At 36.0% G+C, this 17,975-nt stretch overlaps 1 protein-coding gene across 1 annotated transcript; it reads right to left on the bottom strand.

The window, feature by feature from the left end:
• Positions 1–1,299: 1,299 nt before the first annotated feature.
• Positions 1,300–4,121, bottom strand: LOC102701988 (E3 ubiquitin-protein ligase At3g02290-like). Its single transcript, XM_006650227.3, has 5 exons — positions 3,910–4,121; positions 3,510–3,805; positions 2,479–2,848; positions 2,028–2,137; positions 1,300–1,907 (listed from the first exon to the last, which is right to left on the bottom strand). Exons 2-5 carry the CDS (start codon positions 3,600–3,602, stop codon positions 1,875–1,877), a joined length of 606 nt encoding a protein of 201 aa, XP_006650290.1. The 5' UTR covers positions 3,603–3,805; positions 3,910–4,121; the 3' UTR covers positions 1,300–1,874.
• Positions 4,122–17,975: the final 13,854 nt, after the last annotated feature.

Raw genomic sequence — 17,975 nt, 5'->3', positions numbered from 1 at the left:
GTTTGAGGGTAATATCCTATACAATTACATCTGCATTCATATTATATTTCAATTCCATCCGATGCATTTGATTAAGTCAAATATAGATGATTGACAAGCCAGTTGAGGGAAAAGATAATAACCATATTCGTCCGTTCTCATTCCTATCCACCCCACGTAAAAACCATCATTTCAAAATTCAAGTAATTTCTTTTAAGAAAAACGTTTCTTTTGTATGGGCACATATAGTTCATCATCAACTTATATGGATCTAATGCAATAAAGAATACTGAATATAGAACACAGAACATTGTCAAGTTCATTTCTAGTCTTAGGAGCAGGTAGTATGATGTCACTTTATTCATTAGTTGAAAGTATATTCTGATATTCATCGTTGTAATGCTCATAATTATTTGGCTCAGATTTGCATATGTACGGCTTGTTTTTTTTTTCTTCTAACCTAATAATTGGTTGTAAATTTGCATGTATCGGCTTATTCGCTACTACCTCCATTTTATATTATAAGACTTTTTAGGTTTGGCTAAATTCATCTATGTGTCAATGTATATGTTTTTTATATCTGTTTAGATTTATTAGCATACATATGAATCTAGGTAAGATCGAAAGTTTTATAATATGGAACAGAGTGAATAGTTTGATTTCCGGCCATCTATGTTCTTCTATTTCTTTTCTCTTTGGCTATGAATGTCATCCCAAATGGGAAAGAATCACAGGTCCAGGTTCAAGTATGTACTCTGTAATAGAAAATGTTGTCTTTCAAAAAAGAAAAAAAAAGAAAACAAAATTGTTGTGGGCTGGGCTCTCTTTATAGAAAGCTTTGCAGAAAGTGTTTTAGTTAGAGAAAAACAAAAGAGGAGTTTTTATAGCATTTTCAACAACTTTCAATTCTAGACAATTTTTCATCGGTTGACCCTTTCGGAAGTTTAGAATACCAAAAATATTTACACCTTTTTATTTGGAATAATTGTACAAAAATTGAAGTGAAAACTTGTGTTAGTATACTGGGAAAATTATCTTTGCGATTACTTTTTAATTAAAGCAAAGTATCGGAAAACTTCCGAAGCACACTTGAACTAGTTTTCACATAAAAGCATTTTCCCAAATCCCCAAATCTGTCTTTTTTCTAAATTAGTAACACTTGAAGTTGCGATAATTCTCTTTTTTAGAGGTAAAGAGAGCAAGCAGGCGCAATATATTTCTGTAATGTAAAATGCAGAATGTTAGATGTCTACAGCGTAATTGATGGCAACAGTAGAAATTTTTCTCGGAGAACTTTTCTTGAGAAAACGTCCACTAAGCTTTGCCTCATCAACTAGAATCCTACCTAAAAGTACATTGAACTCCACCTAAAGAATCTATAATTAACAGACCCAATACCTATGAAGAGTTTACCAGTGTTTGATACATCATTGAACATGCATATAAAAAATCCTAGCATTTTTCTTCACTTATGATACATAATGACATGCAACTCCTCACATAATAATTATGAAGAGTTTACCAGTGTTTGATACATAATGACAGCAATAACCACAAATCTGTCTCTCCTCTTCATTTCAACAGCAAGCACATGTCCAGGCGCTAGTGGTTTTCAGAAAATTTCATGTTTCAGCATCAGAGGTAAATGCAATCACTCATACGCGCATCTGTAACACTTTTTAAATGTGAGGTTCGGATTAACACAAGCTAGCAACTTTTGCGAGAAAAGAGAAACAGAATTATCTGCTCTATAGAATCAATAAAAAAAAAAAAAAATCTTCGCGCCGCTGGAAGTTTCAGCAAACAATCTAGCGACTTAATATTCCTCAACCTATATACACAATCTACATGATCCAGTCCTCGTGGGTATCCACCATCGCAGAAATGTTGCAGCATCATGATCGTGCATCCTCCTGGAATAACATTACCTGCAGAGAAAAGTTATCATAAATGTGACAAATTATCTTTCAACAACTTAAGATAGCATGCTGATCGAGTCAAGCTAACGCTTCACTTCTCAGGTGAAGTTAAAAAAGTTAGGCAAGTACCTTCGCACAAACTGGGCAAGTTTGACTTCTCTCCATCCACTCATAAATACAACCAAGATGGTAATTGTGGTTGCATTGCAATGTGATCTTTGGATTCTCATAATGGTACTCTGCAACACTAAAAAAACACTTTAGGACACAATAACTAAAATCACGCAAGCACATAGACCTGAGGATAATTTAGTTTTTTTTTTATGATGCCACTATGACATTATGGCAACAGACTAGTCACAATGTAGTGATCCACCACAATTAAGGATTGTACATTAGCTAGAATGATGCAAACAAAATAATTGTGTATCTTCTGCAACAGCATAAGAACGTTTGAATGCTCCCCCACTTTGCTGTTTTAATATTTGCATTACAGACTTTTAAATTGTAAACATTGTATCTGCTGAGAAAAAGATAATCGTACTGTGAACCACAGAGTAGTCGTAATGTTTTCGCTAACCTTCTAGACATATTGGACATTCATCCTCAAAGTCGACAGGATCATTTACTTGTGCTTCGGCAATGTCCAGACCTCCTGAATGGTATTTTACTGACGACTCATTGTCCTTCACAGCTATGGAATTTGATATGCTATCAACATTCTTGCTTTCTTCAAGGCTACCAGATTCGTCGGATGTTGTTGAAGCTTTGTCATGCCCTACTAGTGGCTGATGCTCTGTTTGATGGCTGAATTGAGGATCATCATAATGCAATGGCATTGGTGGGCAGCGGAAAGTATCCATTGATTCCTGCTGTGTTGGAGCGGTGAGACTAATTCTTCCTTGCTCAGGTGCAACTCGACTATCCCCTCTTTGATGACCAATGAAGCCCTGTAAGAAAGCATTTAGAACAGAGTGTATGTATAGTAACATTGTTGAAAGATCAAGCATAGAGAGAACATCTAAAATAATTAACAAAGATGACAAATTGATGTATCATACTTATTTCAGGAAAAAAAAATCTAGTGCAGCATCTGGGGAATATTTACTCCAGAACATGCAGTATCTTAATTATTCAGACCCCAATTGTCTAGTTCCAATTTCTAAAAACAGCAGCCATCAACTGGTAGTATCGGCGATTTACGGATTGATGGGTTAAGGTAGTAATGCACCCAAAATTGCAAGAAACTATCCAACTAACATGCAAACAACAACCAACCCTTTCTTTGTTACACACCAACCACTACTTCCCTTCCCACCATAATAACAATGCAATGCAACTCTACCAAAAGCCACAATTTCACACACTTTGCGAAGCACATCTCAGCAATGAGGCCTGAGAACAACTGGAACACGCCCAACGCGCGCAAGATTCAAGATCACAACGCGGATTACGCACAAACCCATCACGCATACACACATGCAGAAAAAAGAAACAAAATTTTGCGCAGATTATGCCTCATCATCGTTGCTGACAGTCTGAACAAGATCGCACCCGCGATTTTCGGCGAAAGTAAACAGCCCAATGCGAGGCAAGCGGCAAGAATCATACCGTGCTGTGACCGGCGTTGAAGAGAGGCCATGGCAGGCAGAAGCAGCCGTCGCGGCGGCCGTCGTCGACCAAGCAGCACAGGACCGAACCCATCTCCTCCCCCAAAACCTTGTTCCAGCAGCACCTGAGCTCGTTCGCCGCCGGCGCTAGGAAATAAAGAAAGCGAGAGAGAAACCAAAGAACCCTGCTTCCGCCGACCCCCGATCGCAAGATTATTTAAAGCTCGATCCGCCGCTCCGAGTCCGCAATGGTTTCATTCCTTCCTTTCTCCTGACCTTCCCTATCCGCTCCCGAATCTGCAAGAACAGTCCGAGTCGCCATGATTCTCCCAATCCCCTCCACAAAAAGAAGTCGGAATAAAAGGAATACAATACAAAAAAAAGAGAAAAAGCTTTTAAACCTCGCCGCCGGCGAGTGCGCCGCGCCAGCGCCGGTGCGCTTGCGAGTTGCGACTCGAGATTAGTTTTTTTTTTCTTTTCCTTTTACCGCGAGTTCTTGGCCGGCGTCAGGGGAAAGATAAACCCCGCGGGGATCGGCGGCGCTGGTAGTAGCAGAACCAGGCTACTAGCACTAGCACTAGCAGAAGTCAAGTCACGGAAGAGGAAGAGGAGGAGAAGCCGGGAGAATCGGAGAAGGATGGAGCCGGACGGGGGCTGGGATATCTGAATTTGGACGGGTTTAGGAGGAGGCGGAGGAAGCGGAGGAGATCGGAGCTCGCACGCAACGCAACGCATCGCGGATCGATTTGCTGTTGCACCCAACAAACAATAAAAAGAGAGAGAGATAGAAAGAGAGAAAAAAAAAAGTTTAAAAGAGGCGGTGAGATTCTTCGGCGCGGCCTTTTCGGCTTCCCCCGGTTTCCAATTCCACCTCCACCCAACTGGAGTGGAGTGGAGTTACCGTGGTGTCGGCGGCCGCCCGTCGCGGCGGCGCTGCCGTGCGTGCAGCCGTCGTCGTCGTCGCGGCCACCTGGCTCGCGTCGCCCTTCCACGCCACCCAACGCCGCCCGCGGCGCAGGCAGAGCGTCGCCGGCGCCTGCGGTGGAAAAGAGAAGGTGAGCCGGGGTGAACTAGGCCGAATATTGATGGGCCTAGTTATGTTGGGTTTTCTCGGCCCATATACCTGATTATGTTGGGTTTTCTCGGACCATGGTTTCTAATGATAATTCCAACGTGAAAAACTTAGTAATAAATTAATATATGATCAATTAATTAATAGTTATAAAAATTATAAACTATATTAATATATATTTTTTAAACAACCTTCCTATAGAAAGTTTTCAAAAAAATAAATCGTTTAGCGGTCCGTGATGTCTGCGCGCAAAAAAAAAGTCTAGGTTAATAAGGGGAACAAACGAGGCCTTTGCAGTGGATACGGGTCGGTCCACCAGTTGCTGACTACTCTCATTTATTAGGTGAACTAGAGTCGATAACATATTTTATATGAATCGATCCGTGCTCATCCCTAGTTATGATACTTACGCAAAAGCAATTAAAAAAAACCATGAAACCGAACGATCCCTCTAGGTTTATGTTTGGTTTATACCACTATCATTTTAACCCTTGTTTGACGCGGCTCTAGATATATATCCATGCTAGATTTAGAGTTCAGAAGTTAAATAAAAGTGATATAAAATCTCATATTTCACTCAAATAGAAACAAAATAATTCGTCAATCCGGATCAATGATTTGTGAAGCTACCAATACCTAGCTCCAAGAATTCTTTGATTCGGATCCATAATATAAGAGATTTTGGACTTGTCTATATTCATATGAATGCTAATGAATTTAGATAAATATATAAATCATATATATTGATTAATGAATTAATGTAAGAACAATCAGAAAGTCTTATTATAATATGAGGTATGGAATAGAGGGTGTATATAACTTGTTAACTACTACTAAACATGATTTGTTTTTCAAATTAACTCATGGAAACACTATGACAAATAATAATTATTTAATTATATAGTCCACTGCATATAAATGAACTGGTTGACGTGGATAACTGCTCTTTAGTACGAATAATCAAAGTGTGAAATATGGGATTGAATTGAAACAACCACCAATAAATGGTTTCCCATGATACAAAAGAAGACGGTTCCCTACAAAAAAAAATCACAACGTACAAGATTGCTATTCTTTTGCTTAGTATTCGATTAATTGTCTTACTATAAAACAGCAGCTTTATAAGCATTTAAATTAGAATAAAGATGTTCTTGTGCTACCATAAACACAAGCAACACTAGTTCAATTCTTTTATACCACAATGTCGGAATCTCCCAATTTAAAAAACAAATGTATAAAATTGTCAAAAAAAATTTCTTTCCGTTGTGTCCAAAATAAACTTTGTGCACAGTGATGCTGGCGTTGAGTCATGGGAAAAGTTCTAACACCATTCCTTCTAATATAAATTAATTAATTAGGGCATCAAGAAAGTTGGCGTTGACGGCCCCATATAAAAGAAAAGGTGAAGCACCAATGGAAGAAAAGATTGGTCGGATTGGAACTGTTTCGATTGATTAATGCCCTGATTAGTAGTCGCACCTTTCAGGCTTCTATCTTCTCGCTTTTTCTTATTTTTATAAACCAAAATTTGAATATTCAGTTTAGATTTTTAGGGTTTTTTTATCAAAGCTTTTTTCCATTACTAAGAACCCATATAAAAGTTTTATTCGAATTATTTTCCGTTTGTAAATATATTGTTTGATTTTTTAAACAAAAGGTGAAAAAATAACCCACCTAGCTTACTTAATAAATGGTGAACCCTTCAGAATGCTCAGCCAAACCTGCAGGTAAGTGACAAGTGGGCCATTTGATATAACAGCCATGCTTCAGAAAATGATATGTCAACTCGATATTAAGGTGGTGTTTAGATTGAGAAAATTTTTGGAAGAAGTGTCACGTTAAATGTTTGACCAGATGTCGAAAGAAGTTTTCGGACACGAATAAAAAACGAATTTCACGCCTAGCCTAGAAACCGCGAGACGAATCTTTTGAGCCTAATTAATCCGTCATTAGCACATGTTGGTTACTGTAGCACTTATGGCTAATCATGGACTAATTACTCAAAAGATTCGTCTTAAGATTTCTTTCGTAACTGTGCAATTAGTTTTTTGGTTCATCTATATTTAATGCTTTATTTAGGTATCCAAAGATTTGATGTGATGTTTTTGGAAAAAAAATTTGAGAACTAAACAAGGCCTAATTCCTTCGTGCTTCATTAACCAGATTAGTAACTGACAGCTGGACCAAGTGATGTATCAACTGAATGCATATTCTTTTTTTTCTTGAGGAAAACCTCCAAGTGCTATAATTTATAGCTAGCATGCGCATTGTTGAGCTATGGCTGATAAGAAAATAAAAAGGTCATAATAGAATAATTAGAAATAATTTATGAATAAAACTTTTATAACTACATTATCCACAGTTAAAGAAGCCTAGACTGAAAATAGATTACGATAAAAAAAAACTTTTAAAATCATCCCTAAGAGTTAAGTCCCAAAATTCAAATTTACGAGCTTATACCTTTGAGATGCCAAACCATTATTTGTCATTGCTAGTACGTATTTTGTTCACCACACACAAGCCTACTCCTCGTACTTCAGTATATTGCAACTCGCCTATAGTAAAGCTAGCATCAATAATTAATCTCTCATTAAAAGGATAATCTTCTTTATTAAATATCACCACAATCAAAAGAAGAATCGATACGTAACTCAACCAATTCTCATACTGTTAATGTCTCCCGGAATAAACAAAGAACAGTTTGTTTGCTGGGCAGCTTCCATGTTACATTGTCCATCTTATTTGTTGAGACTATATAAAAATATATATGGTGATTAACTTGCCCTACTCAATTGCTCTTCTATTAAAAAAATGTCACCGTAGAGTGTTCAGATAATCAGATGCCTAATCTAATCCCATTTGGTACATTTTAGTACTCTAGTAGTGGACTATATCCACCAATCATGGCAATGAACACCTAGCTAATTAAACATACATATGCTGCTCCCCACTTAAGACCAGAGAAGAATGTCTTTGTCAGCATGCTCATAATCCACAAATATATTTCTCCCCTGTAGTATTTGTCTGCCACCCACAGTCTCCATCAATTAACTACAGACAAGTCAGGGAGGTTAATTAGACTGCGTATTAGTTCTCTCAGGCCACTAATTAACATATAGGAGAATAATTGTTTAAGAAAAGACAAGCTGCTTTCTCAGTGAACTACAACTAGCAGGTACAATGATCTGCAGTTAGAATATGTATAGTGTTGTGTATGATTCAAGTCGAGGGTTAATTGAACTTAACGCAAAGAGGCCAATATCTTAGCTTGCTAGATGCGTGCGTAGTTCAAGTGTCTTGTGAAATACCATCAAGAGTATATATCAAATTTTATTATCATTGCATATTTGCTGATCACTAGGTAGGCGAATGCACATACTCGGCCATCTCATACTCTATCTATAAAATAGATAACAAATAGTAAAAGTGTGGTTCATCGATCGATTCATTCATTATATTCTCTAATTTTAGCCATTATCCATAGAAACTCCAAATTTGGAGTTTTCTAAGTAGTATATGATTAAGGAAAAATAAGAAATTGATATATATATATATATATATATTAATAAAATAAATCTAGGCATGTGAAACACAGCTGTAATATGGATGGTTTGTTGGAGTACCAACAAATATGAAGAGATCTTAGTTGGATGTTCATTCAAATATTGATATGAATGATCAAATTTAGATTAGCTGCTAAACTTGCTCTCACATCCCAGATGTACATAACATCAATTTTTTTTGGGTTGGTCTTTTTTTTCCGCTCTTGCGTTGTGCACAAATAGTAGGAGACAATGGAGAGAGAGAGAGGGGGTTTCCGTTTTTACACTAAAAGGGATAATTTTATAGGATTTTAACATGAATCAATTTAATTCCTATAAAACTCCTCCAAAAATTCTCCCCAAAATCCACCATTCCAAATGAGTTCCTAGTAAATGTCTGGGTTTCACTTTGAGCGGTACTAACTATGAATGATCGTATATACGTACGTTGGTGAAGTATTAACTGTCGGTACTGTTTCCTCTCGTGGTTGTAACTGTAAATGTGTCCCCTAATTAATGCAAATGATTTGTTTTTTCCATCGTAGAAAACATTCTGAGGAGACTGAAAATTAGCAGCCCTGTTTAACAAAAAACAATAATGCACGATAATACTTCCACATTGCCTAAAAAGCTTGTAGGCGGTGAATAAAGTACATTAGTACATACTCCCTCCGTTCCATAATACAAGGTATAATTAATTTTTGTTGTCCCATAATATAAGACGTGTATATAAACATGTATTAACCAGCATATTTTTCATCATCAAAACATCCAACCACATTATATGCATGCATATATGTACCTAGGTAGTCCAAACGGAAAAGTTGTTATAACTTTTTCTTAGTCTTTGAGTTAATGGTGGTTGTGTCTTATATTATGGAACGGAGGGAGTTGCATGCTAGGGTTTAATTAATTACTACTTGATTTCCTATGAGCATCGGGGGGCATATTTGCAAACAAAATAATTTATGAATAAAACTTTTATATACGTATTCTTAGAGATCTAAAAAAACAAGTATGGAAAATAAACTCCGGTGAAAAAAACCATATAATCAACTTCAAATTTAAAGTTAAAAATTTAAATTTGACTTATAAGCATAAGAGAAGTGTTGGAAATATAGTCACATCTAACAACATGCTTAATATATAGTAAGCATAAACCATCATTTGATCATCATATAGCAATAAAACCATTGCTAATAGGCAGGTTAAATATAAAAACAGAAAGAACGAGAGAGCAACGATATAACCTGAGAATGGCCCTCCGCTAGTGTTTGAGGCAGTACTGGCTCCGCTACTGTTGTTGTGCGCACCGTCGTCGTTGTTATGCGTATCGTCGCTGTGCGCACCACCGTTGCCGCCATCGGAAGACATGACGAGGATGTGCAGCGAGGAGTCATGCAAGTGCACTCCCCAAAAACCTTAGCACCCGCCTACCCCGTGCAAGTATTCTGGTTAGTGGGGTTCCGGAGGCATGTCCTCCCGAACACTCGTGCGCGCAAGTGAACAGGACCGGGGAAACTACAAGAATAGCTTCAGAACTCGTGAACCAGAGAGGAGCAAAAAGAATAGAGGAGAGAGATCGCTTTTGGCCTCGGGAGGAAGAAGAATAATAAGGAAACTGAAATCACACAATTATCGTTACGGACATTACAGGAGGCAATCACGGAAATTCTAATATCATTTCCTTAAATTTCCAGTCGTTACAAAAGAAAAGCAATGGCCTACACCGCGCCACATCCCGGACCGGCTGTCTCGGCGTGCGTGTGGCGGTCTTACTACCATTTCAACCAGTCAACAAAGAGTCTCTACTAACTCTCTATTTAAGTTGAGACTCTCCACCTTAAATCTCCAAGGTGGTATTATTGTCTCTACCATTTATTGTGGGCTAATGAGATTTTAATTAAACTTAATTAGGCCTAGCCCATTACATCAAACAGAAGTAGAACCAAAAGATTAAGGTGATTATCTATGAATGGATAGTTTCCTTTTTTTTTTCTTCTTTGACATCCATCAGAATATTGTTGCCTGCCCGTGCAATTCAATCCAATCTTATCTTAGATTAGGATTTATTGCGACCGATATGTGAAGGACCGTGGAAGAAATTTATGGTTGAGAATTAAACTAATCAGAACGGTTTGTTAATCAAAAGGTAAGTAGCTTTCAGATAACAATAGCAGTATGTAACATCATTCTATCATCTGTGATAAAAGAACGATATGCATTATTAGGATATAATTAATAATCAGGATAAATCTCTATTTCGGTAGTCAAGACTTGACGTGCCCGGCACCTAACCTGATGAAAGAAAGCGACCTAATTTGGCGGTGGCCCCTAATTAATTAATTTGGTGGTTAAGTTAATTGGATGGTTTCGTTCATGAATTTTTGCCCGTTTGAGACGATCAACCTCGTATGGACCAGTGGATGTTCTTCAGATACCGCTGGATATTTGAAGTATAAAGTTTTGATATACAACTATACAAGCATAAAACACATTTTACAACTATATGGATATGAGGAGGTAGGGGTGGGGAAAAAATGACCGATCTGAGAACAGACAAAAAGGATCGGTCATCAACTCTACTAACCGAATTTAATATGGTTCTATCGGAGATAATCCTTTGTTAACTAAAATGGCCAAATGAAGTGAAAATTTTCTCAAAGCCCAATATAAAACCACCAGCCCAAGTGCTAATGGTCTAATCAATCCTCTCTCCCCTCTTCACTAGGGTGTGATCATTCTTCCTTATAGCCATGCCGGTATCTCACCCTAGCTACAGCGGTGCACCACTGCCTGCGCGGATAGCCATACCTCTACATGGCTATTTTGTGTTGGCATCCTAGTTGTGTTGTCCACCACCCAATATTATACCGCACAATCGCATGTAGACTATAAAGGTGGCCACCATCTGTACTCTACCTTTGATAGTTGTAAAGATATCCTCCACCTTTAACCTTTCCAACGGACTCCTCTCCTAGCATCTCCACCACCGACTAGCCACCATGCACCACTAGCACCATACCACACCACGTAGCCATGGAGCCGTCTATCGGTCAATAGCATACAACTATGGCCACCACCTTCACTTCGTCTCTAGTGACTGGCAATATCGCCTTCTCTGCTCTCTCCTTCGTCAATCTCTTCTTGCATCTCTGTCACCCATCTTTATTATCTATAGTTTGTATCTATTGGTTTGTTTTTCTTATATTGACAAATGTCCACACAAAAGTATGATTTTTCAATTGTATTAAGTTAAAAATAGCCATGTAGATGATAGAGGACGTTGCAGCGAGTAAAAAAAGGTCGGTAGATAAGAAATTATCATTCACTTGATAAACAGATGTTCACGAACAAAGTAGTTGCGATGTCTATCGTGCGATTACTTTGCTACCATCTCCATGAAAATATTTTTAGTTTAGTTACATCTTTTACGGTGTATTTTAGTGGTGTTTGGTGACACATGGATGGTTTATATTTCAGAAATACTGCAAAATAGGGTCTCGTTTAAACGAGATAAGTTATGTTGATGAAATTATGATCATGCTAGTACCATACTTACGTATGGTACCTTTGGGTGAAAACAGGATGGGTATTTCCCCATCTTATCCGAGGCTCCTAAGAATAACATGAGAGAGAAAAACAGATACCCGATAATTCAAAACTGAGTCCATTAAAAATATGGGCTAAGATATGGGAAGAGCTATATCACCCTCATGTCCCGTATATTAAATATATAATAAAATATATTATGAGTCCATATATAAACATGAAAATATATTATGAGTCCATATATAATCATGACTAAAATTAGTTAATCACCATTTTATGAGTTCATGGGTAATATTTTATATTTCCCTTAAAGTATCAATTTTAAATTCTATTCTTACCATTAAGAACTGTTGTTCACGGGTTATATATATATATATATATGGATTAGAGATGCAAATAAATACCCATTTCTGATAAAAAAAATCTGGTGAGATTAAAGACCGAAGAATTCAGAATAAATTTCCCTGGCTGTTCTTACCATTAAGAACTGTTGTTCATTAATTCATGAACGATCATGAGATAACTTGTTTCACCAACCCGGATTTGCTAGTACGATAATGAGCCATTTTACTGTCTATAAAAAAGTAATGGAAGATAACATATTTTAATAGTGTGGTTTAAAAAACATATTTTCTAGTGTAAAATTTAGTACTATTAGTTACTTTGCACGTTGAAGTACCAAAATTTTGACGCATCAAGATACTCTCAAAAATTGTAAAATCGCCCTGCCATAATACAGGAATTGTCGAAAAGCATGGATAAAAAAACTCAACTTTGCAAAGTAATATTCCCCTAAAAAAACTTTGGAAAACAAAATAAGTAACTGAAACATGACACTGGCGGCTTGTTTTTTTTTCTTATTTTCTTCTTCTCTGCCTAAATGATTGAGGTTATCATGGGGCAATAGAAAGCCATCTCAATACATAGCAGCACTAGGGAAAAAAGTATAAAAAGGACGAAACATTTGTCTAACGAGATCAGAATCAGATCATTGTCGGTTCCGTGATTGTGGGCTTGCAGCTGTCTCTGATATTAATCTTGCAATTAAAATTAATATCTCCTTTTCCAAGCAATAACAATTTCAAATTTGTTAGTCACCAATTCCTTAAAATTTTCATCGCATCAATTATATTGATTGTTACTCTACTTCCTGGCTCAGGGAAGAATTAATCATATCGAACAAGGTAGTATTTATACTCCTTTAAAACAAACTGGAAGTGGTGACAATAATTCGTCCACCTTATCTACTCCTATTGCAAATTTTATAAATTACCTAGCAAGCTTCTTAAAATTTAAAAGTAATCAAATATATAATATATAGCCACAAATAAAATCAAATTAAGAGGAGTATTTTCTATAACATAATGGCAGCCAATATATTTTTATTTATTTTAAATAATATTATAATATTTTTTATTCGTACGAACATTTAACTAGTGTAGCATATATATGGAAACCAATAGCTAGCTATCGCGTGGAGGGATATCATTGGATGCAAAACAAACAGTACAAACCAACGCAATTGACTGTAGCAAAAATACCGTAGTGCATGATATTTTTCGCACCTTTACTATAAATCAATTTAAATTGTTGATCATTGTAATAAATGCCAAAACTTTGTACAGTTCTTTTAACTTAGGTCATTCTTAGTGGTACTTTCATTTGGCATTAATTAGATGGCATATTCATTTGGCATTAATTAGATGGCATATCAGATTTTTTTGGATAATATGACAAGAATTTAATTAGGCAAGAGAACATAACCATTTCATCCTAATGAAAGGCTCACGGCGTTGTTTCCCAGCAAATGAGAGTCAATGGCGGACGCCAAGTGTGCTGAGCACTCAAATTTAATATTTAGCGTATTACTAATGTATAATTAAGTAAATTTTTTTATCATACTAACCATCCTAATGCCCCCACTCGATTTTTGGGCTAGGTCCATCCATAATGAAAGTCCATTGAGATCAACCTTTCTTTCATCTAGATCCCATACGGATCCACCTCCTATTTTTCTCTCATACAGCAATTACTCTCATGCAAAAATTTAAATAATCTATCAAGTCTATAAAATTATGAAATTAAATATACCACTGAGGCCGGTCTCAATGTATATTTCATAGGGATATCATTCGTATTAAATAGGGTGTCACATCAGCAAAATTGCTGACTTAGCAGAATCATTAAATAAGGGAGTTTCATGAGATAAGAGAGAAAACTCATCTGGCTCGGTTACCTAATTTATAATCATGGTAACTACGTTATGGAACTGTGCACTGAGACTGGTCTGAGAGATGCTCTTTCATTTCACAGACAAAAACTAAAACGTTCACGTTTAGAAACTGTGAAATAAAAGAGACTACTGAAAATGAAAATGACCGAACAACTTACGATCACGGCTGTGACAGGATGTGATGTAGAACTTAAAAAGTGTTAGCAGGAAGGAGACAGGGTGATTCGAAGAATTTCAAACATCACTCATCATCACTAATCAACTAGAATCTTCTATAATGTGTAATGTAATCATCCAGATAAGGGAGGGTTAGGCTGGCATGCATTATGTTACTTACAATTAGGGATATAAGTGGGCCAGCCCACGAATCTATTTATAGGCTAATTAAGTGGATAATTTGATAGACAATCTATTTAATTGGCTTATAAGCGGGTTGACAGACCGGCCTACTTATACCCTTACTTACAATCATTTATGCTCCGGTGAGAGCATGACACGTTTTCCATCCACCGACCATGAAACTTTTCAGCACTATGTCGTGTATCTTTCTTTCCATGTGTCCTTCACATAAGGAGCAAGGGCCATGTTCCTATCGGCGTTTAGATTATTATAATATAGTTTATTATTAGTAAGATAATATATATATATATTGTTTTTAGATGATGGATAATTATAATCCAATAAACTCACTAAGGGAGCTTATAAGACTTGTCTTTTTGCTTTTTTCTAATGCTTATAAACAAAAAATTTGACATTTTTATCTTAAATTTTCTTAAATTTAGAATTGATTTTATAGTTTTTCATCGGAGTTTATTTTCTATCATTGACTTTCAAATTTCTAAGAGCACGTACATAAAAATTTTATTTATAGATTATTTTTACCAATATACCGTCAAACCATTACCCCTAATACCTCGATCGGTGTAAACCTAATCTATCGTCAGTATGATAACGATCCGGTGAATCCGGCCCGATTTATGCAATCGGATATATAGCAGCGAGCATTTTATTGTAAGTACGTACGTCGTACTTGCGAGAGCCGGTGTTGACCAAACTAAACTGATGGAACTGCTGATAATGGTACTGGACAGTGGGTACAGATCGATGTGGGCAATTATTGAGAATCGATCGACATGATCACGCACGCTGATTTCCAAAGATCGGCCGTGCGTACGTGCAGCTAGTGGTTGTTGACACACGGATCTTATACTCGAGATTGCTATAACTAATTTATAGCTACATTAATTCAGCTTTTTCATTTGACATAATTGATTTTTAAATATATGTCTAATTATTTGTTTTATTTAATATTTATTAAATACACAAAATTAAAAACTATGGTTAGAGAGTCTTTTAGTAATAAATCAAACACAACATAACAACAACAACAACAATATAATAATAATATAAATATTTTGAATAATACGAATAATCAAACATAGACCTAAAATCCGATGACGTTAAATAAAAAAAGTGAAGGGAATACTTTGTACTGCTATTTTCCTTCTGAAATAGTCAAATATATATATATATATTATTTAATACTGTATTTGTTATAAAATAAGTTTATTTTTCAAGTTTAAATTTGATTCGAATTGGGAATATGAACTTCTTCCATAACGGAGGAACTACGACTCATTTCATTCCTGAATATAGGCATTAAGTTTAGGTTAGAAATTAAGTTCAAGCAAAAAGAATATGGTGTCCCTCGTTAAATAAAGGGTGGAATTAATGGTGGTTAAAAGGTAAAATGACAAGGGCTCATCCATCCCATTCTCCATCCTAGAAATAGAGGACGAAAAGTAAAATTTGAGCTCCAACAGATCATTTATCTCATCATCTATTTTTGAATGTCATCTATATTAGGAGAGAGAAACTCTATATTTAGATGCTCTCTCTCCAATCCTCCAAATAGATATAGAGGATGCCATATATAGATGATTTTCTAGAGTACAAAGGGATATGAAGGATGTAAGTGTTTTAGATGATCATCCAAATAAAGATATGGATGACCAAATTTAGATGAGCTGTTGGGGATGCTCTAATGGAAAAAACAGTAGTACTTCAATTTTTTATATCACATAGGTTTCACCTAGATCGAGACAAACTAGATGCAAGGCTGACCTTTGGGACGAGGAATATTTGCATTCAGATGCAATAGCACTCATTGTTTGTCTAAGACATTGTTTAGTTGCAAAAAAGTTTTGGTAAAAAAGTCACGTTAAATGTTTGACCGGATGTCGAAAGAAGTTTTTGGATATGAATGAAAAAACAAATTTCAGATACTGTATGGAAACCGCGAGACAAATCTTTTAAGTCTAATTAATCATTAGCACATGTTGGTTACTGTAGCACTTATGGCTAATTATGTCCTAATTAGGCTCAAAAAGTCTTTCTCACGATTTCCTTCATAACTTCATAACTGTGTAGTTAGTTTTAATGTTCATGTATATTTAATGCTTCATTTAGATGTATAAAGATTCGATGTGATGTTTTTGAAAAAAAAAATTTAGGAACTAAACAGGGCCTTGTAAAATTTGGAAAAAAAAGAATTGCATTAATTGTGATGTTCTAAGTCTACACAAAAATATGTGAGTCTAGATTTGCTCTATAGCTAAAGAAAAAAAAATCAAACAGCAAATAGTACCTGCAGAGCGTGTAAATAAGATTTGTTATTTTTATTTCTTGGTGTGTAGATTCAATTTAGAATTACATCAGTGTAGTGGCTTATAACATCATAGCTTAACTTGTCAAATTTTATTAGATTTTTTATAACTATTTAAGTTACATGCGCATACATGGATCTAGAAAAAAACTTTCTAGGCTTCGTACAAAAAAGCGTCTGGGTAGAGAGGTAATGTTCATGTGAGGTGAACAATCAATAAATGCTATGAACAGTATTTACGTACTTAGCAGCAGTGGATCCAAAATATTGTTCAGTACTATACTAAATAATATAGCGTTGAATCTCAGCCATCTGTTTTGATACCATGATTACGAGATATATCAAATTCACTATAGGACTGCAAGGGATCTCGATCGGAAAAAAAGGACATATTGCTTTGGTTGCAGATGACAATTGGGTCATGTTTAGTTCCTAAAAACTTTTTTCAAAAACATCACATCGAATCTTTGGATACCTAAATGAAACACTAAATATATATGAACATTAAAACTAATTACACAGTTACGGGGGAAATCGTGAAACGAATCTTTTGAGCCTAATTAGGACGTGATTAGCCATAAGTGCTACAGTAATCAACATGTGCTAATGACGGATTAATTAGACTCAAAAGATTCGTCTCGTGGTTTCCAGGCGGAATCTGAAATTTATTTTATAATTAGACTGCGTTTAATACTTCAAATGTGTGTCTAAAAACTTGATGTGATGTTTTTGCAAAAAAATTTTGCAAACTAAACAAGGCCTTGTATGCATATGCGTGTTGGAATAATGGCGGTTGGCTGATTGGCAATTAACCAGACCTACATACGTACACAAATGCTCATAACATGTATGACATACTACCATACAATTATGCCTTTTCAAACATTCACATATATTTAAATCGTACTCACGAACAATGTATATTACCATAGGGGCTGCCGGCCGGCCACTCTCTACCACCATCTGCGAATAAAGATAGCAACACTTATCTAAGTTAAGGTTAAATCTTGACACACTTTTTAAAGTAATCGATGAAGATACATAGAGCTTAGTTTACTGGAAGAGAATCTATCTCATCATAACTGTGACAGTAACCAAATGGGTAGTTATCAAATTTGCCTAACAATAGGCGTGGCAAGATATGGTAAAGTATGGTTAGCAACTACAAATTTTTGTAGATGTTATTTTTACATTATCTACAAAAAATAGACGATCCTTAACACATCCTAACTTCCGTATAGGTATTGTGATCGATGACCTAACACGTAATAACAACAACCCTTCTACATGCCCTGCACGTCTGGATTCGTCTTAGGGGAGTTGAGTTGATTTGCCACTGTTTTTAGCATAATTTAAATGTTCTCGAGCATAGCTAAGCGAATTGTCTTTAATTTAATTTCGCG

The sequence above is a fragment of the Oryza brachyantha genome, chromosome 3 (genome assembly GCF_000231095.2).
Source record: "Oryza brachyantha chromosome 3, ObraRS2, whole genome shotgun sequence".
In the NCBI taxonomy this organism is placed as follows: domain Eukaryota; kingdom Viridiplantae; phylum Streptophyta; class Magnoliopsida; order Poales; family Poaceae; genus Oryza; species Oryza brachyantha.
The sequence above is the reverse complement of the archived record's forward strand: the minus strand, read 5'-3'. Positions and strand labels throughout refer to the sequence as shown.

Bases quoted from the DNA above. Each gene is read 5' to 3' on its own strand.
- LOC102701988 (XM_006650227.3), bottom strand. From the start codon at position 3,602: ATGGGTTCGGTCCTGTGCTGCTTGGTCGACGACGGCCGCCGCGACGGC. The intron at 2,849-3,509 runs GTATGATTCTTG...GCTTTCTTACAG, and splicing joins TCAACGCCGGTCACAGCACG to GGCTTCATTGGTCATCAAAG. The intron at 1,908-2,027 runs GTACTTGCCTAA...TTTTCTCTGCAG, and splicing joins CTTGCCCAGTTTGTGCGAAG to GTAATGTTATTCCAGGAGGA.